The sequence below is a fragment of the Peromyscus eremicus genome, chromosome 12 (assembly GCF_949786415.1).
Source record: "Peromyscus eremicus chromosome 12, PerEre_H2_v1, whole genome shotgun sequence".
NCBI lineage: Eukaryota > Metazoa > Chordata > Mammalia > Rodentia > Cricetidae > Peromyscus > Peromyscus eremicus.
The window spans coordinates 10,220,544-10,245,316 of NC_081428.1; the positions used below are offsets into that span (position 1 = coordinate 10,220,544).

At 38.8% G+C, this 24,773-nt stretch overlaps 1 protein-coding gene across 12 annotated transcripts in view; it reads left to right on the plus strand.

The window, feature by feature from the left end:
- Positions 1-877: 877 nt before the first annotated feature.
- The window catches only part of Grik1 (glutamate ionotropic receptor kainate type subunit 1), a 386,759-nt gene continuing 362,863 nt past the window's right edge, over positions 878-24,773 (plus strand). For all 12 annotated transcript variants that reach the window (XM_059276868.1, XM_059276871.1, XM_059276869.1 and 9 more), the window contains exon 1: positions 878-995. In XM_059276868.1, coding sequence (XP_059132851.1) covers positions 878-995 — 118 coding nt within the window. The remainder of the gene's footprint in view (positions 996-24,773) is intronic.

The window sequence follows — 24,773 nt, forward strand, 5'->3', positions numbered from 1 at the left end:
CTGTCATTCACAGAGAGCAGAACTCCCTCTGCCTAGGGACTAATGGATTAGATTTAATCTGTTTTGGGGATGAAAGACTCAATGTACTTTCCAGCACCACAGCGCAAAGTTGAAGAGTGACTGCATGTGTGCGTGCATGGTGTAAATGTGTGTGTGTGTATGTGTGTGTGTGTGTGTGTGTGTGTGTGTGTGTGTGTGTGTGGTGTGTCCGCAGGCGCGTGCGCATATGCACGCGGTTGTGTGAGTGTGTCTGGCTGGGTTAGTAGGGTTGGCCGGGGCGGGCAGTAAATAAAGGGTGGGGCCAAGAGGGGAGGAGGGAAGCAGGACGGAGAAAGAAGCCAAAGCAGGGCTTGTATCCCAGTTAACCTGCTGGAGCTCATCCTGCTTGTTCTGAGCGCTGCACCAACTCACCCAGTTCCCTCTCTCCTTGGATGTCTTCTTCCCCCCTTTCTCTCCTTTTCTTACTGCACCCTGCATTCTCTACCCACTCCCCCACCCATCATTTCTGCATCTGACCAGAGGACGAATGAGGGAGACGTTCCAGCAAATCGAGGTAGCAACTTTCCTCAGCTGGTTTCTGAGCTCCAAGAGCGGGATCCTGCTGATTCTTGGAGGTATGCAGCCCATGGAGGAGGAAGAGGGAGAGCAGTGATGGGCTAAGGACCGGTGCATGAAGCCCCAAGCAGCTCAGTCTCACAAGCCCGCTCCACGTCCCCACGCGGGTTCCCTCCATCTCGCTCTCCTGAGAGCAGAGAGCGCGCGGCGTGCAGCCTGAGGGCATCCAGGGAGGATGAGGTGGGGACCCAGCCCAAGTTGGGTGCATCTCCCGGGTGTGAGGCCACGACTGTGTCTCGGCATGAATTAAGAAGCTTGGAAGATGGAGCGCAGCACAGTCCTCATCCAGCCCGGGCTCTGGACCAGGGACACCAGCTGGACACTCCTCTATTTCCTGTGCTACATCCTCCCTCAGACCGCCCCGCAAGTGCTCAGGATCGGTGAGTGAGCCCGTGGAAGCGCTCTACGCTGTCGGATCCAGGGGTCCTTATAGCTCCCCGTGGCCGGCGAGGGCGCAGCGGGTCTGGGCAAGATAGCGCGCGCGCTGGCACTAGTGAGGGGACAGGAGCTGCGGGGTGGTGGGGATCAGTGCGCACCCAAAGCTCCACAACAAAGTGGGAGTAGCGTCACTGCTTCCCTCCTGGCAGGTGCCAGGCTTTCCCGGAATGTATGGTTGGCGGGTTTTTCAATCTGAGATCCAAGATCCTGAGCGAGGTGCGGAGATCCAGGCTCAATTGGGCTGGCTCCTACTCTAGGCATCAGATTGCGCGCACCTTTGACCATCTGAATTGAGTGATTGAGGGGGTGATGTGAGATCTCTCTTCCAGATGCCTAAGTGGAAGTCCATCAGTCCACCAGTCCCGGTTACACTCAAGCATGTCAGAACCTTTAAGAATAGAATCACTCACCCACTAGCATCATGGGAATATAGCAAAGCCCGTTAGCTCAGAGCCTCCAAGTTTTTATCTCTAAATTGGATGTTTCTGTATGGAGTCTGGGAAGTCTGGAGGTGTCCACTGGAGAGAGTCTGAGAGTGCAAGGAGCTGGAAGGATGGTCATTGAACACTAAAGTTTCCTTTCTCTTCCCAATCTTACCCACCTGCCAGCCACTCAACAGCATCTAATCCCCAAGCCAGATAACTTCCTGGGAGAGGTGAGGCTTAGATCTCCAAAGAGATTACAAAGAGACTACAGGAACTACTTGGGTTTCACAAAAGAACAAACAGTCAGCATCACTACCAGAAAGGCCCCCGTGGACTCGTGTACCTGCATGCAGAGCCCTCACAACCAGGATTTGGTCGGTAGAGGTCTGGGCTTTGAGTACTGACTCTCAGCTTTTCCTATCCAACTAATATGGATTCTCTACTTCAGTTTTCAGAGTGCCTTCTTAGTTCTTGTTCTTATTAGCGATGATCACAGGGAGAGCCATAGGTGAAATGTGGACAGCTGACAGATGTCTGTCAGCTTCTCCCATTTCTCACATAGCAAAGAAAAGAAGAAACCTTAGGTTTCTAACCCATACTCTTTCTAGGAATTGACTGAGTGTGAGGACAACTTGTGAAAGAGTTCATAGCGAGGCTCCTGAGGAGTTCATGTCCCTCAGTGACTACACTAGTACTGATCTTCAACGAATGAGCCCTTTAGAAAAACTCAGTCTTGCTTATTTGCTTTTGTCACTGAGTATGATGGACTCCCCCGCCCCCTGCAAATAAGCTTACTGCTTGAAGGGTATTTTCTTTAGACACATGAAGTTTAGTTTTTAAGGAAAGGAAAAATTCCAAATACTAACTTTACATGTTTCGTCTAGACTATGGAGGAAATATGCATTTATTCTATCTTTAGACCCTATAGTGATAGATTTCCAAACATTTTTTAAAAGAATCGTGATTGATTATAACTGAAACAATCTTTGCCCAAGATATATTCAAGCCTGGACTTTGGATGCAATCAAAGATGCTTAATTTAGTAGAACAATAATGAATAGAATACAAAGTAATAAAAATGTGTAATGATTTCCAGTGATTATTAACTCAATTGGTGTTTTGCTTTTGTGTTACAAATTTTGAAAATGACATCCCTGTGTTAGAAATGGCTCTGCCAAGTCCTAAACAATCACAATCAACCATTTGAAAGTTGTTTTCAAAAGTGAAAGCAACCAGCATCATTCCCTGACCTTATGATTCACACCTTGAAATAATCAAAGTTCCTTCCTTTAAATGTGAGCTAGAATGCGTGAAGCAACATTGCACGTACCGATGTTTATATACAGCACACATGTTTCCCTTCTGTGACCCTGTGTGACCTGTTGTTGGCCTGGGCACTAACACTCTGTATGTAAGAACCCACACATAGCTTTTAAGTGAAAAATTCAGCACCATGGAAACCAGCTTTACGGCAGAGAAAACCTGCCTTTTACAGTAAAACTACTTTCTTGTCAGTCAAACCCAATGTTGAATGCAAAATATCAGAGGAGCAGGGAAGTAGACAACACTCTGTGAGGAGAAACAAAATTGTGTTTGTTTTCTTCTCTTGTTCTCTTCCTAACCAACTACCAAGTGCCCAGTCAACCAGCAAATAGGGACTCTGGATTTTCAACTTGCATTGTTCTTCAATAACTTGAAATATCTTGAAGTAAAGTTCAAAATAAACAATAGACACTTATAATTGCCTTTATATGGAGAAACAAATGTCGTCGATGTGTAGCTTTGTTGAAGTACCTGCTTAAACTTTAGCTACTGAGAAAAGTGTAAATTTAGGATAAAATTCACACACACACACACACACACACTATCTTAGAAGTTACTGAAATGAATGCATGGCAGGCTCTAGCATGTATGTACTGTGAATATGCCCTGGAATACCATTGTATGGTTAGTAATCTTATGTAAAACTGAAAAATCCCAAAGGGGATCCTATAGAGTGTAGTACCCTAATTATCACTATCCCATTTTCCCAGCATCTTACAGAGGAGGAACATAGAGTAACTGGGAAATCTGTGCACTTGCTGGAGTAATTTCAGCCCTTTTGGGTATGCCAACATACATCAGGAAGCAGTTAGCTATCATATACATTTAAGTTGACCTGTGAGCCCCACCATCATAGACATCCTCTAAAATACCCAAATTTAGTGCACTGTCATTAGTGGAGAAATACCCCGCATGTGCATACATAAAGCAGAAGTGCCATTTCTATTAGGAACAGAAAGATTTATTTACTAATACATTTAGCCCATCGTTTTGGCACACAGCATAAACATGACAGGAAAGCATATGATTAAGGGTAGCCAAGCTTCCTGAAATAGGACCTGGTGGAATAAGTGTAGGCTTGGACCCCAATCACCATCTCTTGCTGGGTGTGTGTCTCAGTGAGAGTTAGCCAATCTCAGCATGCTTTTGTAATTGTATCTGAGAAATCAAATTAAAACTAATGGGAACCTCAGAGTCCCATTAATAAAATTAATAGAAACAGAACATGAAATGGAATATGAGAGGTCCTTAAGGAGTAACTGGGTATCATTCATGTTATTGCTGTTGCGTGCTTTCAACTTTTTTATTATTGACATTTTCTTTGTGATCATGGATTTAAAATTTAACGTGCTCTGTTTTTCTAAAACATTTAGTACTTCCGAATCTAAACCCCACACTTGGAACTCTCGGTATTGGCATCTGATCTTCCTACTTCACACAGGGTAGTCAAATATCAGTTTTGTAGATTACAACAAAGCAATTACCTTACAAGCACACCATGTAGTTAAATATCCCATATAAAGAAAGAAGTTGGCATATGTATATGAGTATGTGGAAATCTATGGTCGGTATATAATTCTTCAGGTTCCTGAATTCCTTTTAAGAGGCCCAAATCATTTTATGTCAACTGTTTACTTTCTCTGAAGTATCATTTTGAAAAGATCTTAACACAACTATACTCAAAGTTTCCACTTGGTTTGTATTGTCTGTACTTTTGCTTCAGTGAAGTTCAGAATAAACATCAAATATTTTAAATTGCCCTTATTTGGAGGAGGCATTCAAATAATGGAAACAAATAAAAACACCTGTCTCTATTCTTTAATCTCTTGATTCTTTTATTGAGTTAATATTCTTCATTCAATACATATCTAACAAATTATTCTCTAGTATGATACACACATAATTGCCAGTGCAATAAATACAACAGTAAGCTTAACATCCCTTGAAGCTTACATTGTGGCAATTAAAAAAAACTATTATTATTTAAATTTTTTCAAACTCTTACTATTTTTCAAATATAATTTTGGATAATTTTCAGTTCATATACTGCAACTGATTTACTTTAATTCGCAGACAAGAAGGATCACATTAAGGCCCACAAATGCATAGAGTGTATGCAGTTTATGTTGCCAAACCTGGAAAGGGAGGTTAGAGGTTAACGGAGAACTGATCCTGTTTTAAAAGATCTGCTTGGCTTAGACAGATTCACACTTGGAGAGGCACTGGACTTTGGGAAGCCTGTTGGCCCTCACACTAAGTTGAAATCCCCAGCTAGCCCTCAAAAGAATTGTGAAGGTCTGTGTCAACTTAAAAAAACAATAGAGTTCCTCATTGGTCATAACACTCTCCCAAAATCAACAGATCATTTGCCTTACAATTCTCTCGATATCATTTGCTTTTAAGGCCAGTATTGATTTTGCAAGCCTGATGTTTATACCATGTACCTCTCAACTTTAGTTTCTTTTCTGTGGTTTGTGATCTCTGGTTTTCATTGAGAAAAAGTGTGGTTTGGTGACTTTGACTAAGTTATACTGCTAATTGTTAGAAATGTGGGAATGGCATTTAGTTTTAAGTATCTTGCATTAAACTCCAGTGTACTGTGTATGGATCTATGTATGCTCTTACACATCTGCATATACCACACTGCAATCAAATATAGGAGAAGTAGACTGTTCCTTTTCATTGTTTGGAGATGTCTGACAATGAATATGGCTTATATTTGATGTTGTTAGCAGCAAGGAAACATGTTCCCTTTAGAAAACATTCCACAAATGCAATCAGGTTGGAAAGGAAATGTGACATCTATGCCTAGAAAACATTGCTTTAGCTTGTTGCACAGCTCATGGCACTGGTTCTGGAGGACAGTAATGGAGACAGTGGTAGCAGACCCACAGCATTCCTCATTTTCCATCTTCTTTATTACCCATATCATAAAGAGAATATTATCCATGTCCTGAAGGTTTGTAAAAATCTATTCGCATCAGAAGACAGAGTGATGAAGAAATCCAAGTAGAAGGAGAGTCATAGATCTGACTGTTGTTTTACCACTGATCTAACACCAGAAGATCAATGACAGACATGTGGATTTGATGTGAAGGTGAATTGTGGTAATACCCGTAAAGTACATATGACGTAGAACTCAATAAAGACCCTTCCACACTTTCTCTGTTATGGAGCAAGACAGGAGGTCCCTATGCTAGAATGATCTTCTTCTTTGACCTAGTGTGTGAAATTGCCTTGCTTAAGGAATCAGAAAGTGTATTTGTGTAGTACAAATACATTGAAACCTTTAGGGGAAAAAAAACATAAAATCACTTTTCTTCTGTTTAAACCTAAATCAACCCCATTTTTACTGTCAGGGTGTTCTTAATGAATCACAGGTATCAACGTTCAACTAAATTCATGAATCCAGAACATGGTAAAACAAAAAACACTGACCAAAGGAATAAAAACAAAACACTAAGATTTCAGCACTTCTAAAACTCACAGGACCCAAACCCTGCTGTTTCTTGAATCTAACTCATGTACTGCCCTTCTTTATATGATGCATTTTTATAGAGACTCTAAAGGAGGTTTAGAGACTAATGTTCATTGTGACTTATGACTGAAAATACATATTTTGATTTTTAAATTATGTATTTACTTACTGGAGTAGGGTATGTACATAGTATTCTGGGAGTGTGGAGATCAGAGGACAACTTACATCTCTCCTGCCACCATATGGGTCCCAGGAAATCTAACTCAGGCAGTTTATTTCCTAGAAATCTGATGATTAATTGTTATTAATTTGGAGAATGGAATATCATTATAACTTACTATTTTCATTTAACAGTACAAAAGAGAATGGATTAAAGTGAATTATTTAATATACTGAACAAATTCAAGAACAGTCCATGTTAAGGCATAACATCCATTTTATTTAATGGCTGATTAAAACTCAATCTGTACAGAGCTTATTATATACACACATGGACTCCCTAGCTCTTCCAACCGAGAAGGCTTGAAACAATGACATCCCAGTAGCTCCCTGTGAAACTAACACTCAGGACTCCTGAGAGCCAGAGATGGTTCTAGAACCAGTGATGGAAATCAATACACTACTGCTGAAATACCTCCTCATGACAGGGGATAAGAAGGTGTTTTCCCAAGCCCCACTGATGTTGTGTGTAAAGAAGAGGAAAGCCAACCGGCTGGTCTCTGGTGTGTTTGCAGTGGTGTGGGAAACAGAGGTAAGGAAATGGGGAGAAGAGTCAAGTTTCCCAAGGGAAGGAGAAAAAAGAAGGCAAATGACAGGGGTCATTGTCACCAATGGTAAAGACTTGATGGTGTTTGCACTCAATATGGTGTGGTACAACAGGAACCTTGACTACCTGGTCTTTCTTCCCCATGTCAATCATGATAAAAACAGCCAGCAAATTCCAGTAGAAGGTCCTCCTTCTAATAACCAGCTAATACTCTTCAGGAGTGCCAAGGTTATAGAATATAAAACACAGTCAGACTACAGAGAAGCTAAGGATACACAGTGAGAAAATGTGCAAAGTGCCGTCCACTTAAGACCCCAGAGCAGAAAATGATGTGAGATAAAATCTAAGCAGTTTGAATTAAAAAAAAAAAATCAACACTTCTTTTCTTTCTTTTTTTTTTATTTTACATACCAAGCATAGTTTCTCCACCCTCCCCTCCACCTCCCCGCCTTACTCCAGCCCCCATCCACTCTTCAGAGAGGGTAAGGCCTTCCCCTGGGGAGTCAATGATGTCTGGCATATCAAGTTTGGGTAGGACCAAGCCCCTCCCCCCTGCATCATGGCTGATCAAGATAACCCTCGATAGGGAATGGGCTCCAAATGTCACTTCTTAATAATGACGTATTGCTAGTGGCTCCTTAATTTTGACAAATATGAAGTAGTAGTTTATAATGTAAATAGCAAGAGATATTGGGTGGTGTATATGAGAATTCTGTGAACTGTTTTCTCAGTGTCTCAATAAATTAAAACCTAGTAAGAAGTAAAATGCATTAAAAACTAAAAAAACCAAAAAAAACAAAAAAAAAAAACCTCAAAACATATAAGGGCTTCTGTTATTTGCTTCCTCACAGCATGTGAAGATCTGTAAGTAAATGTATTAAGGGAAATAGAATAAATATTGTGTTCTATATAGTATGCTATATAGTGAGTTTTCCAAGAATTTCACTAAAATAAAGACAACAACAGTTAATGTTAGAGAATCACTAACAAAATAAGCTTTGTATAAAACTGCTACAGACGAAAGTGTCTACATATCTTCCTTAGAATTCTGCAAATAGATTATGGAAAATCAGGCATTAACTGCTTCTACCCATTAAAGTCTTGGTTTTCAACTATTATATGGTTTTTTATACTTAATTAAATGTAATTTAACTATGAATATTGATTCAGGCATTGCAACACACTCTGTTAAAGACATTTAGTGCTGATGTCCTTGAATGGAAACTTACAGCAATCTGTTTGCAAGAATTCCTTTCTTAGCAAAATAGCTTAAATATGCCTTTAAAAATCAATACTCAATTCCCAGAGCCGATAAAGCACTTCATAATTCATATTGGAAAAGGATGGTGAAAAATCAGGTCTGTTTTTTTTTAATGAAAACTCAATTGCAACTTTTAAGGTTCATTTTTCTTTTATTTTATTGTATTGTGTGTAATATGTGCAGAGATCTACATAGATGTGTGTGTGCGTGTGTGTGAGTGTGAGTGTGTGTGTGTGTGTGTGTGTGTGTGTGTGTGTGTGTGTGTGTAGGCCAGAAGTCAACTATACTGAGTATTATTACTAGGTGTCATCCACCTTGAACTTGGTGAGTGTGTTTGGTTTTTGAGATGGTCTGTGCTTGAAGGCTGGCTATCCAGTAAGCATCTAAAATCTAACTGTCTCTGTCTCCTCAGACTTGGAATGATAAACATGTGCTATCATGCATGGTGTGTGTGTGTGTGTGTGTGTGCACTGAATTCAGGTCCCCATAGTATCCAGGATGCATTTTTCTAAGTAAACTGTCTCCTGAGGCCCTTTTTTTATTTTAAGTTTCTAAATCATTGTATTACATATTTTGTAATCTATAAACACAAGTTGCATTCTGATGACCCTGCTATGTTTATATTGTAAAAGAAGTGACCAATGGATCAGTCACAAGAGGCATCTCTGAAGTGTAAAGGCAATATTTACCTTTTGAATCCTGCGCAATGTGTGTTCTTTTTTTCTTAGGATACATTTGAACCCTAAAGCTGTTTTTATACATGCTCACTGCACTGTTGAGTCTGTTTATAAATCATTGTAAATGTTCAATGGGAAAGAATGGTTAAGAAAATAATCACACCATCTTAAACTATGAAAAAAGCCTCTAAACATAATCTTTCTAATGAAATCCGTTCATGACAATAGAAAACACACTTGTAAAACATCGCAGACTAGAGTATGACTTCACATTTGGTGGTATACCACTTATTCATTCTAACATTATTTTTTTCTATTTTTTAAGATTCTAATATAATTACATCACTTCCCCCTTCTTTTCCTCCTTCCAAACCCTCCCATATACCCCTTCTCTCTCTTCCAAACTCATTCTTTCTTTTGTTACATATGTGTGTGTGTGTTATGCATTTCTAAATGCATAAGTGCAACCTGCTCAGTCTGTATTATGTATATTTGGGGACTGATCACTTGGTATTGAATAATCGGTTGATGTGCTCTTCCCTGGGGAAGACCACTTCTTCTGCTCTTAGTGTTGCTTAGCTGCCTGTAGTTCTTTGTACTTACAGATAAGAATTCATGGTGAATGCCAACCAAAGAAACCTGTTCATTTTGTCAAGGCTGTGGATTGGGGATATTTCTTTCATTTCGATTCCTATCATTACTCTTGTCCAATTTAAACATGATTGGATAAAACAGCCATTCTTCAGATTCTAGGTGATTGAAGCAGTCATTTGCATGCAGATAGGCATAGTGAAAAGGGCACTGTGATGAGAGTTCTTCCTGCTTTAGGGATTCCTTGTTCGCTTCGGTCATAGTATCTTTGAGTGAAGTCACTCCCCCGTCCATCAATTGGAGGTGGTAGTGAACAGGTGCACCAGTGTAACAGTTTATCTCATCCAGAGTGGCATTTAGTACCTTTGGGATGAATCAAGACACTGCTGCAGGAAAACATGCAGCTATGCTATGCCTACTATTGACAGTCACTGAGCTAGTCATGTGGAACCGACATTGTTTTTCTGTCATTAAACTTAACTAGGCACGAGAGCCCGAAATTCCACTGGGTCCTATCAAGGTCTTCACTTTCAACTTAAAGTGCACATTTATACAAATGTCTTTTCTCCTTTCTCCCTATGGAGATTAAAGATCTCTAAGGAAGAAGTATACCTCCAAGCCATCCAGGAATACAACTTCTCCCATTTTCCTTCTCATTTAGATGTTGACATCTAATTACATTGTTTCTCTTCCCACATTCCTGAGTGGACATCAGAGAGACTCACCTTAGAAACACACCCTATGCTCCATCTTTAGCCATCCTTGACTCCAACCTTCCAATGGTAATGAGAGGCAGGGAGCTAGATTCTTCTATGATCACACATTTACCCCAACCCTGAGTGTTTTGTGAAACAAAACTTCAAAATTAAATCAATGAAAAAAGTTTAAGTTGCAGTCATCTGACTTTTTAAAGAGAGAATCAAGGTGACTGAAACTATCATCTCTATCACTCATTCTCTTTCTCTCTTCTGCCTCTCTGTATATATTTACAAAAATAGTAGAGATACTATGAAGATATATACAAACATGTATATGATTATTTGCTGGACAATATTTATATTAATATGCAAATATATAAAATGCAGTGCATACAACCATTATCACGTATATTAATTACATGCATTATTACATTGTGTAATGATTCATAAATTATTCCATCTTATATTATTACATGCATTGAGCTTCCTATATGATATTGCCTATTTCATTGTTATCTTTGTATTTCATAGACTTATATACAAATATTTTACACACACACACACACACACACACACACACGCACACAGTTGGATTTTTGTTGTTGTTGTTGTTGTTTTGTTTGTTTGTTTTTCAAGACAGGGTTTCTCTGTGTAGCTTTGCACCTTTCCTGGAACTCGCTTTGGAGACCAGGCTGGTCTCGAACTCACAGAGATCCGCCTGGCTTTGTCTCCCGAGTGCTGGAATTAAAGGCATGCGCCACCACCGCCCAGCCTGGATTTATATTAATACCCAGTTGCATTTTTCCCTGTGCCTTAAATGTTCTACCTGGTTAAAAAATAACACATAAAACTGTAATTGAATTAAATAGCTGGGGAAGGTAAGAGAATCAGCTCCTTTACTGTGACTATTGGTGGTAGAAAGACAGAAAAAGGAAGAGTGGGAAGACCTGGGGACACAGAAATGGTTGCCAACTTGGTGCAGTTGTATCTCTGAAGTTTCCTCAGGCTGCATTTACATTTGAAATTCTTGTGGTCATGAGAATATCTCTTGGGTCACAATAAACGGAGAAGTCATGACAGTATTTAGAATCTGACTGAGTCAGACTGATGGGTTTTATTACCTCTGTGGAATGCTTGTCATAAAATACACAAGACTAACTTGTGAGAAAATATTTTAAAGAAAAATCATTTAATAGAAAATACAACAAAGATGTTTCAGATTATCATTTATTGTCATATATATTTTTGCCCTCTTTTTGGTGTCTTAGGTATCTAGGAAAGAGAAATAAGATATAGAATTTACTTTGAACAGCTACAGAAATTATATGCTTTTAAAGAACAAAATATTCTGTATAATATATAAGCAAAAATTCATTCAAAACTTTTAAGTACATGAAAAGTAAGAGTATTTAACCAAGAGTCCCCAACCACTTCAAAGCACCATTTTGTTATTTGAAACCGAGGCAGCCAACAGTGAGTGAGATCCCAGCAGCCAAACCGTATTCTTAGCTACCTTCTTCCTGCAATTTTCTTAACAACTTCATTTCCTTCATACAACTTATCTGAAAAGGGGGGAAGCTTACATGTAGATAAATGAAAAATAGTTGACAAATGAAATACATAAAAGTTGCGGAATGCAAAGATCACAGTACCAATCAACATGATTTTAAAAACCAGGACAGTCCATAAAATGCGAATGTGTTGTAAAGACGGTGGATGTAGGAGGCGAGTGAAAGTATATTCTTGTCAGGGGTCATGATTGCAGAGGCAAATCCAGGGACATGCTGTCTGTCCCTCAGGGGAAATGCCAATAGAGCAGTCCTAAAAGAACTGTGTTGAACTATACACATCTATGTCAGTTGCTTTTCCCATGGTTGTGACAAAGCCCTTGACAGAAGCAGCTTAGGAAAGGAAGAGTTTCTTTTGGCTCATTGTGAGGTTCAGTCCATCACAGGGGAAAGACAGGGCAGCAGGAGCTTAAGGCTCCGCTCAGCTTGCATTCACCATCAGGAGCAGAAAGGGCTAGATTATTCTGCTCACCTGGCTTTCTCCCTTTCTTTGTCTGGATCTCCAGCCCATTAATATTGCCACCAATGGTTAAGAGTGGATCTTCTCACTCAAGTAACCCAATATAGGAAGAAACTTCCCTACAAGCATGTCCAGACATTTATCTCCTGGATGATTCTAGACTCAATCCTCCTGAAAAATCAATGTTAACCATTACAGTATTTACTTTTCCCAAACTTTGTATTATACAGGCATTTCTGATCAACTTGTCTTACAAATAATTCAAAGTAAAGAAGTATCTTCATATTCAAAAGCACACAGTAAAAAGTAGCGATCATGAATGAATGGGATGCAGGATACCAATTTAGAATGCTTGCCTTCATACCATCATTATTTACCATTAATTTTTATTTTATGTGCATAGGTATTTTGTCCATATGTGTATCTTATACCACTTTTGTGCCTGGTGTCCCTAGAGACTCACATTGGAATCACTGAAACTGGAGTGACAGATGGTTGCGAGCCACCGTGTGGATATAAGAAATCGAACCCCAAACCTGGTCCTCTGGAAGAGCAATCAATGACTCAACTGCTGAGTCATCTCCCCAGCCTCTGTTCAGAGTACTTTTATTACTCTAACTCCATTGGGACAATCCAAACAAGTGTGTGTGTGCACAAAGAACTATGTCTAAAGAGTAACATGTATCACTCCCTTCATGAAAATTTCACAACTATGATGTCAAAAAGGAAGCATGGTCTACAGTGTAGAACTCTGGCAATCATATGCCCACCTTGTAGTTGGCATGAGGAAGGTAAGGGAGGACATCTGACTAATGTGGTCCTTATAGAAGACCAAGGCTGTTGAACAGTTCCTGGAAAGCATGTGGAAGCAAGTTTGCTACGGTGTTCCTGCAGACTGTACTGTCTTTTGTTTTATGTGAGTTCATCCTTCAAATAGACTTTAGGGTTTTCAGTAGCTTTTGACCTTTCCTTTTCCCTTCTGAGGTTGAGGATTTAATTTGTTTCTGCCCTCCTCTCCATCCTTTTTTAAATTCACTTATTCATTCTTGTATTTATAGCTATTCCTATTCTAAAATTATTTCAGAGGTTTGCAGAAGTCAGATACATAAATTGCAGTTTGGCAACATGCACTAATGATGCAAAGTCAAGTGTAAAACAAGATGAAAACCGGAGTTTCCTGAAAAAAAAAAAAAGTAGCCAAGAAGGGACCAGAAAAATGTGTCTTTACTTTCAAGTAACTGAAGGAAGGTGAAAAAAACAAGCAAAATCCCAGAGTTGAGGGGGTTTTGTTGGTAGAAAAATTATGGAATTTTCAGGCTGAAAAGTATGAGGGAAATTCATCCTATAGTCAAGATAAAGGGAGGCAACAGGGCACTGCCCATAGTGACTCTGTGGTAAATCACTTACACATGTCTAGCATTTGCTTCTTATGAAGTGCTAAGTGCAAGTTTATGGCAAGACACCAAATGATACTTCCCAGGGTAATCATTTCTCTAAGGAGTCAGAATACTTCCTTAGAGGCTGCAGGTGTGGCACATGGGTGGTCTGTATGCCTAGCATGTGCAAGGCCTAGGATTCCCAGCATTGGAGAGAGGGGCACTTCTCCAAAACATCGCATTATAGATTTTTATGCATCTCGGTTTTGCTCTGATAGCCCATCAGGAGAGCCAGAAAACTGCAGGCTGCTACACCAAACTCCCCTTCATGTCAACAGCACCAAGTCAAAGGAAGGGGATGGTGATGGAGTGTGTATTACAAGCACATGTATGAACATCAGAAGGTAAAAATGAGAGCTTTCTGGGAAATGGAGAGAGCCAAATGAGATACATTGGTTAATAGATCACCTGATGTCTGCATAGTTAAAATAACTGGATGCAGGGTCAACGTTTCATTCAGAACATACTTGTCAGTTCATATTTGATGTACAAATGGGTGACGGGCATTCATCTATACATGAAAACAGAGGTATAAACATTGTCAGGATTGATGAGAGCCATTATAAGAAGGAAAATCACAGGGAAGATGGGAGCATAAAGCTCTCTGAGACATGAAATTTAAATACAGAATGTTTCAAGGAAATACAAAAGCAAATTAGGGCCTGTGTTGCCTGTTGGTGCATACTGACAACCTAGTCCTCATAGTTCACTGTGATGAGATGAGGGATTTGAGCAGCTGATCTTATAGCAATGTTAAAATAAAGCTTAGCACATTGTGGGTTAATTCTAACCACACACACACACACACACACACACACACACACACACACACACAGGATGTATCTCCCCTTGGAATGTAATTTCCTTCTTTGTATTCTCTTGCTTGCTTTGATATTGTATGTACTTGCTTTTTTGTATGCCTTTGTTTATTAGAAATTAATTTGCATATTCTCCTTGGCAATTAATCTAACTCTTCTTTTATTCCCTCTGAACCTTTCAGATGCTCCTCTGTAATCCTAATCATTTCTTCCTAGAAAAGCCTCTTTTATCTAACAGGACTATTGATTTTACAGGACTGAGAGGGAGTAACTTTAAATGTTGTTGGCTGGTCTGTGTCCTGAATGCCAAGTTTGTCCATGTTTCTTTATATTCATACTCTGGAGAACTACAATGTGTTTAAAATTCCAAAGCCAGCAAACAAAACCTGAAGCAGAATTTGTGAGATTCCTGTGTTGATCCTGGACCAAAAAAAAAAAAAAAAGAAAGAAAAAAAAAAAGAAAAAGAAAGAAAGAAAAGAAAACCACTAATTTTTATAGAATTGTCTGATAGTTAGCTGGAACAGTAAGGGAATGCTAATTAAAACTCCATAATGTAGTTCATTTTCAAACCCACACCTCTATACTTGAATAGGAAAAAAAAAGCAATTTGATAACGTAAGGATCCCTGTCACATCTGTAAAATGCCTCAGCAAGCTACAAATTGAGTAAATGATAGCACCCTTCTATTATGTTTATCTTGCAATTTTTCTCCAATTTTTATCTAGTTTCTTCCCTTGAATTCATTATCACAAATTTTAGACATAAAAATTGTGCAGAAGCAGAACTTATTCACTATAGCTGACTAGGAAATCTTAAAATTGGCATTTCCAGATGAAATGTAATAATATGAGGGGGGAGAAGACAAGAAAAGATTTTCAGTGCCTTTGAAGAGGGGAATGCAATATTATAAACGAGTTAACTATCAGCATATCAGCATTTTATTTCTGAATCTATCAAGAGCATAATGCACACAGGATCAAAGAGTAGTCAAATTCTCCGCGCAAAGACTCATTCACATACATGTCAACATGCCTACATGATACAGAATCATATATGTCAGCTTACCAGATCCTTCCAGGGTATCAAAGGAGCTAGATCCCTGGGGCTAGAGAGATGACTCAGTCAAAGTGTCTGCCACAAAGTCACAAGGACCTGAGTTTGGATCCCAAGTCAAAAGCCAAGCATGCTTAAATGTGCCTGTAATCCTAGGGCCAGGAAGACAGAGACTAGAGGACTGTTGAGGCTCCCTGTCCAGCTCATATAGACAATTGGTAATCTCTGGGTTCAGTGAGAACCTGTGTCAAACAATAAGGTGGACATCAGACTAGATCAGGAGCGCTCAGGAGCACTCAGGGTGGTATAGCCACCAACATAATACTGCCCTCTAAATTTAAAGCCATCTACCTGTATGTTAGTGCAGTTCTCATTTCTCACCAGGCAATCATCCTTGTGCAGTAATAGATGGTGGTCAATGCAGAAACTCAAAACTGATCAGAGTGTCAGTAAGAATGCCCATTCGCAAATGAGTATATCCCCCACAAGGCTCAGGCACCATTACAAAGGAGGGGGAAAAGATTATAATAACCAGAGGTTGGTGAAGACGAGAGCAAAAAGTGTCTTCTATACATGACAAGACCACTATATTCATGAATTCACAGCAGCTTTGGTTGCCTACCCAAGATCAATCAAGTTAACATTCCACCTTGTAGTGGGAAGTATTCCATTAGCTCCACCACTAAATGAGGATCTATGGACAGTTGAGGGCTTCTGAGAGAGAGAGGGTGAGTCTGTTTTCTTTAGTGGTGTATCTCCTGGCAAAACCACCATGATCAATTGGATTGGACCCACACCAGGAATACATGAACAACAGAAATTGGAGTCAGGGGGTTGTTGAAAATAAAGTAGGTTACAACGTTGAGAAGGGGTGGGAAGGGAGATACAGATAGAGCAGACAGTAAAGGAAGAAGTGGGCGGGGTAAATATGATCCAATATGTGGTACAAATTTTTAATGAAAATGTTTTTAAAAATAAGATATCGAACAGTAAAGGAAGACACTGACATTGACCTCTGTCCCCCACTCACCCCAAGCACACACACACTAAAAAGTAATCACTCTCTGGGTAGTACAGATCTATAAAACATTCTTGTTCTCTGTGTCACTCTAATGTTTAAGATTCTTCTGAAGTTAAAAGATGCTTCACAATCATCACTTCTTAAGAGTCACAAATTGTATCGTCAAATAAATTGTGAAGAGGTTTGGAAAGAGGAATCAAATCTACCTGGGCAAGAATGCTCCTACTGAATATAATCCTTGTCTCAGGAATTCCTTTGTGAGTTTTCCACCATCCACCAACATTGTTAAATATGCAATCGCCTCCCGCTGAGGAATGAAAAGCCTTATGTAGGGTAGGCTGCTACATAGTGAATAGCAGAACAGTGCACTGGTAAGACATGTATAAAATCAATTATTATTCCACAGAATAAAGTATCTTTTCTAAAATGCTGGTCCTATGTTGAAGAAACAAGCAAATGTTTAGTGAAATTATCACTAGTGGCTTTTATTGTTTTACCTTAAAACTCAAACCTGAATTGTCTGGCATATATCATTTGCTTTACATATTAATTACCATTCTTCCAAAGTAGTAGTTAATTATTTGCAGTGCATCCTTTCAACTGCTGTGTAAATTGAGGAAAGATTTCCTATAGAGAATCAAATAGGTGGAAAGTGATTTTATATCTAGGGAAGAAAAAGAGTACTTTATGAATATACTTTCCAACTTAATTGCCTGCATAGTCTATTTATTTGACTAATTTCCCACTCTGTCTTCGATTTACCTCTATTTACAGAACAGCAGTATTACTCAGAACTATTTTAGTATGCCTTCAAACAAAAAGGTAAAACTGGCTTACACACAAAATTATCACTAGCCCAGCTTTAGGTATTGAGTGTCTTGTATCTAATGGGATATGAGTGTGTTGTGAACAACAGTTATTAAATTAAAATTCCCAATGTACTGCAACTAGATTTCTTTTAGAACCTTGCCTAATTTTAATTTTCATGCTTCCAGTGTACATTAATTTGCATACCCATGTTAAAGTGAGCTATGTGCTGAGAAACAAAGCCAGAATCAAAAGACTTAATTAAAAGCATAAGAAACATGAATGGAAGTTTAGATATTATAAGTCTGACCTATGCTGGCCTATTATTTATTGATTTATAAAGTCTCAATTTCTACTTAAGAACCCCCCAGGGAATGATTACCGAATAAGATATTTGCAAAACTGTAAAATAAAACCATTAAGAATGACAGCAGTTTGAATTAATCATGTTCTCAGTGGGCTGTGCCATGAAGATTAACAGGCCAACCTTTCCTTTCCATTTCGAGGCAGATTAGAAAAGCTTTGCACTCATGTTTCAGTAGCACCTTATTTGTGGCATACATATATATTCAAATCTTTCCCTAAAACAGTTCTGTTCAGCCACAAGTAACATTGCTCCTCTTTGTAAGTCATTTGTAAATGTTTGGAGACATTTCTGTTTGCTTCAGTTTGGAGCAGGGAGAACTGCTATGGCCAAGGATACTGTTAACACCCCACAAAGCATAGGGTCATGATCCCCTAGCAAAGAACTAACCTTCCCAAAGTGTTAAATGGTACTGAAGTTGAACTTAAGTATGAAAATTATCAGCACACACCTAACAAACATTTGGCATGTATTCTTTGTAAACTTTATTTCAGAGAAAAAAAAAATCAGTCCCATATTTTCTTATGTATGGCCGGAAGCAAGGTACTGGTAATGTTTAACCTCAGCTCAGGAATGTGACTTTGACAGCACTGTCCACAGTTAGCGTTGATGGTACCTTTTCAGACAACGTCACATACTACCGAGTCATCCTGCCACTCAACGAAACTACAATCCTTTTGAAATCTTTCACTTACACATTCCAGGATCTGCATATCTTCATGGAGTTTACAGTGCAAGAACATCACATACATATGAATGTGACTATCACAATCTACATCGGTGACTATGTCCTCAAGGAGTTTACAATGTGAGCATTTCATATGTGTCTGGATTTGACTCACACAAATAATGAGCCTTCTGTAAAGGGTGAGTAATATCATGGATGAGAGGGTTATTTTAGGCAAAGACTGGCAAAGTTTCAGAAAGCCAAGGACATTCTCTTGGTGTCAAAATGACTCCATGTGATCTATAAGAGAAACACAGACTCACTAAGGAAGAAAAAAGGAGAGGTCACACAGGACATGTGTCAAATGAAGGATGGACAAGTCTATGTCTTCACAGATGATTTGGATCTTTGACCAAATAAACACCTTTTGTTTGATGGTGTCTGTGCACATCAGCGTCCAATCATTTGTCTAGTGACCCTTTCTGGATAGTAGAGATAAATGAAGCTAGTTCTTTGATTAGATTGCCATTCTATTTAACCAATGGCGATGTTCCCCAGGGATTAAAATTTAATCCTTCTCTTTGAAGAAGTGGAGGAATGAAATAGAATGTTCTTATTATCCCGTGAGTAACTGTGAACAAAGAGAGCAAGGTAGAGAATTCCTGGAGGAAAAAAATCAAAGAAAAAGATTTCTCTTTGCCTAAATCTCTGTTGATTCTTATTCTGTTGTACTTCTGGTCTTGTCTGTCTTCTTGACCCCTCCTATGATCAAAGAACACTTGAATTAAAGGTCCAAGAAGTTTTCACAACTTTGTTGGTTTTTTACCAATTAAGAAAACTGAGGCACTGGGGAATCCTCACTCAAGTCATATTTCTTGTGAAAATCAGTGTTATCCTGTAGTGCTGACCCTGCTGAAATGCAACTGAGCCATGTCAAACACAATATAGGTTTAGAAGAACAAAAGACATTTTAAGAATATGGCTTACGGAAGAGTCAAAAGAGAATATCCAGCCGGAAGTGTACTCCACGTTGGTAAGGAGACAGCAAGTGGTGTGTTCTTGCAAATCCACAAGTGATTTAAATAGATGATGTTGACTTTGCTCAGTGAAAAATTACAAAAAAAGAAAAGGACCCGAGCATGTTTTCAGTTTTCCCAAACTCAAGAAGCTAAAACTCATCCAGACCTTCTTACATCAACACGTACTTACGGAATTCTTTGAGACTTACCTCTTCTCTCATCGCTGATACTCTTCTTGTAAGGAGCCTGGGTGCATCCTGTGTGTGTAGATGCTAACCTTGACATCACTGGTGCCATATTTCCTTTAACAAGAAACCTGTTCTCTGGGGGATAGTCTCTGTTCCTCCTGTTCTCACCCATCATCCTTTAGCCTCTTTTGGACACAGGAATTCAGTCAAGCTGGGCAGTGGTGGTGCAGCACACCTTTAATCCCAGAACTTGGGAGGCAGAGGTAGGTGGATCTCAGTGAGTTTGAGGCCACCCTGGTCTACAATGCAAGTTCCAGGACAGCCAGGGCTATTACACCAGAAACCCTGTCTCGAAAAACAAAACAAAACAAACAAACAAACAAAAACAGGAATTGAGTCAAGAGCTTCTCTTGCCTTCTGCCTCATATTGTTTTGGCTAATAAAAAAGACCATCAGACTAGAAATTAATAAAGAGTATGGTTCAGCTACTGATATCCTTCGCTCCCTCCCTGGCGATTTCTTCCTATGGCTGGGTCATGTTACTTTCTCACTGCTTTCTCTTCTTGCTCCTTCAGCCATTGTACAGACAGTCTGGTTGTTTATAGGTCATGTTAAGTCTGCATTAGTTTCTGCTTAGCCTATCACACACTTACAAAGACCACTACACATTTCCTGAGTATGGGTGGGAGACTGTGTATGTGAAAGAGAGTGTGTGTGAGTGTGAGTGTGTATGTGAGTGTGTGTGACTGAATGGGTGCATGAAAGTATTTGTGAATGAGTATGAGAATGTGTGTGAGTGTGTATGTGAGTATGTATAAGTGTGTGTGTGTGTGTGTATGTGTGTGTGTGTGTGTGTGTGTGTGTGTGTGTGTGTGTGTGTGTTTACTGCAGTGTCTGGGAAGAGGACACAGCACAACTTGCTAGAATGTATCATCTCCTTCAGTCATGTGAGTTTTGGGGATAAAATTCAGGTTGTCAGGCTTGGCTCAAGCAACCCTATCTACTGAGCCAACTCTCCAGCCCCTCCAAATACTCTTGAGTCACTTCCACTGAGTGAATCATCTGCTTCTGGGTGACTTGAAGGTTCATGATAATTCAACTTGAAATATACACACCTGACATTTCCTCTCTACATACAATCATTCCTTCTAGGTTTTCCTTAACATACCATCTTAATAATGCAATATACACATTTGGTTTTTATTATGAATTTTTTCATTTTGCTTATTTTTCTGTTACTTACTTTCAGTGAATCTTGTGAATGTGTTTAATAAATATCCATAAAACACTCTAAAAATATGCTCTGGAAGATTCAAAAAGATATGAGACTTGGCTTTGCTTTCAAAGGTTTTCAACTTAAATAGAAGAAATGTGAGCATACACTGGTGAATATCAATTGATTCAAGTGCTATTTATAAACATACATTTACATCTAAACTCTACATGTCACTGTGTGTGAGAATTTTATCAGACTATCTGGCTTGTTTTCCTTTCTCTTTTATACACTGTGAAATGGTGTGGTAACATCTATTTCACTTGAATTTGGAGACTGAGTACATATATGGAAAATGACCAGTACAGTTTTGGGGATGAAGTTAGTGCTTAATGAAAGTCACGGTCACTATTTCTGTCACCATGATTTTATTCACACGTGGTTATTTGTGGTTTGGAAAGAAATGCATACCTCTTTATTTTATTAGCAGTTTTAAATGATAAATATTATGACTGCTTTTGAAATGAGGGAGAGAAATATGTTATAGACTTGTATGCACACAGCAAGTTCATGATAATCTAAGATTATGGAATGTTTTATCTTACAGCATACTGCACCATTCAAAATGTCAAAGTATATATTATAGAGACTGTAAATTATCAGAAAGTCATTAATTTAAAGGGTTCAAATACTTGAATTTCTGATGCTCACAGTGATGAAAATATGTACATAAAATAATCACTTGACTCCGTTAAATCAACTTGTAGCAATAGCTTTAACAAAAAAAAACCCTCTTAACATTCATATTAAAATATAAGCCAGATGATGAATATATATCAAGAAATATATGAATCATTTAAAATGGATACCAATTTAATGTCAGAGAGATCTGTTGTGTTGTGGACTTTAAGGTTTTTTGTTGTTGTTTTTTGCTTTCTAGACCTAAGGGGGTTTACCACTCAAAAACGCAAATTCCATGATTTTCACAAAAATTTAAGTTAGGAAGAAAGTAGTGACATTTGGAAGTAAAACAGCTTTGAAATAGGAAGTTTAATCTTAGTTTTTTGGAAGTTCCACTGCCCCGGGGCTTTAGGATAACAAACTTCAACCACAGTGAAATGTTACTGATTTAATCAGTCAAAAGACTACTGTATTGTGAGTTACTTTCATGTGATTAGACAATGTATTTTCTTCTGCCCTGTGTAGGGCAAGTCTGTTTGCTATACAATCTCCCAGAAAGATGTTGACTTAAGTCAGACAGAGAATGTCATGCAAGGCAGTAATCAACCTCAGTGCTGTCTCAACAGAATATGCCACTTGTTTAAAAAATCAAAAACACAAAGTAGATGTATTTATGACAGCATCAGAGAGCAACATTAAATGCTTTGTTTCACATTCATGATTCATAAGAGCAAGAATGTATATTACAAAGTGGCTACAATTGGCATAATGTTAAGTTTATGCAGATATTTTCCACTATCAATGTGTTTCTATTTTTAATAACATTCTATACATAAGTAAGTACTCAAGTCACGTATTCCACTGACAGTTTGTTTAAAATCTTATCCACATAGTCATTATTTTAGCTTAATTTTTTCTTTTTCTTTCTGATTTTTCATTTTTGGTGATTATTTTAATTGGATTGCATATTTCATATTTCCATGTAAAAGCATCAAAATACTATTTTTAATATTTCTACATATGTATTTTAAATATCATCTACATATTTTTATCTGGCTCCAGCTAGTGTTTTCTCTTTAATCTTTTTTCTTTTTTCTTATCATTTAAAATACTTCTGTTGTTTTTTTATATTTTATTTTTCTAGTAATCAAAATTTTATCCTCTTGGTATTATGCATTGTGGTATTTAAATATTTTGAATAAGTGAGATTTGGATATTTATGCATATTAACCTCTGCATAGCAGCTAAAGGATGACTTTGTATTTACTATATATTTGAATTTAGGTGCAAAATGTATGGCTTATGCTGTTCCAGAACTGATACACAATGAAAATCAAATCATCTAACATATTGATAATGTGTCCAATACCAAAACAACTCTCTAGAGTAAACCACTGAGGAGTTAACTCCTGCAGTTTGGGGATTTTGGTCTGAGGGCTTTTCAGTGATCCATTTAGCTGACAGCAGGCAGATACTGAACCAGACCCCGAGGGACACTCTGATAAAAATGTCGACTCAGTTCTTATCGGCAAAGATACAGGTAGATGGGGCCAAAAACAAGACAACAAAATCACAAGTTTAAGTAGAATTAAACACATGAATGAAGCAGATTCAAACGCTGATGGGTAAATTTTGGAAGGAGAAAACTTTGCTGGCTTGATGAGGTCTAGAGCCAAGGAGCTGCCAGGAAAGCATACTCTGTGGAAGATAATGTACCACTGACAAGAGCAAAGAAAGATGTTCTTCACATGAAAATGGCACATGCACAGGGCCAAGGCACAGCATACCAAAATGAAGTGGGCAGAGCGTCATGGTAGCTCATGTCAACAACGGTCAGCTGACAGGCCTCTGTTTCAGGAGGACATTGGGCACCAACTTGGACCATCTCCATGGTGGAGTAGAATCAACAGACGTATGAGAATCTGGAAGCAGATTCTCCATTTCTATTTTTTTTTTTTTTTTTTTTTTTTTTTTTTTTTTGGTTTTTCGAGACAGGGTTTCTCTGTGTAGCTTTGCGCCTTTCCTGGAACTCACTTGGTAGCCCAGGCTGGCCTCGAACTCACAGAGATCCTCCTGGCTCTGCCTCCCGAGTGCTGGGATTAAAGGCGTGCGCCACCACCGCCCGGCTCCATTTCTATTTTTACTCTGCTCTGAAGTCAGTCCCACTGAGCATGCACCTGTGCTCTGCTGGGTCTCCTTTTCCACTCCTTTCCTAATTGTCTTTTTCCATTTACCGAGAGAGAGCACATCTGCCACACATTCTGAATCTTACCTTGGCACAGTACCCTAGGGCATAAGTCAATGTCATGTCCCTGAGGAATAATCCTGGGAAAACAACATGAAGTCAGTGAGACACAATCATAACAAGATGTCTGTCTGTCTGTCTCTTTGTCTTCTACCTATGTATCTATCATCTATTTGTCCATTGTTTATCTGTCTAATCTAGGTTTCAATATTACTCAAGGTTCTCTAGAGAAACAGAGCAAATAGGATAAATACATATCAGAAGGGGGTTTATTATATTGACTGGGTTGCCAAATAATAGCTGCCTTCACACTGAAGAGGCTGAGAACACAATAGTAACTCACCCAACATATTGGATATCTCTGCAGTCCCAACCTGGAACTGAAGGCCTAAAGGATTACTTCCTCAGTCCATATTGAAAGCCTAAAGAACCTGGGTGTTGCTGTTAAGATAGGATAGCAGTTTAGAGGCCAGAGTAGTGGAAATGGTAGAAACAGGGCAGATAGGAGGCACACTCGCTTGCCAGCTCTAAAAGCAGGTAGGCAAAAAAGTAACAAATTTCTCTCTACCAGCCTTAAGTTAGACCACTACTGGAAGGTACCATGTACTATTGGAGAGAATCTTACCCACTAAGGTAATCTGTCCAGACCTTTACCCATCTATCTATTTATTCATCCATCTACCTATTTAGTTATCTATCACTTATCTGTCTGTCGTTTCTTTTATTCACTCGTCCTTTCAAATAACAGTTTTATTTCAAAAGCAATCCCTTACGTCAGGAGGGGAGATGTGCTAGGACGGTTGCATGTTCTGAACGGATCATTCCCACCCCTTGTTTTAGTTTAATAGAAATCGTCTGTGGGGGCTTTCAGATTTTACAAGGGAGACTCATGTTGAAAACTTGTAGCATCACAAATATGTTTTCCCAAGATAAAACACTTAGTGGTCAGTTCAGATTATG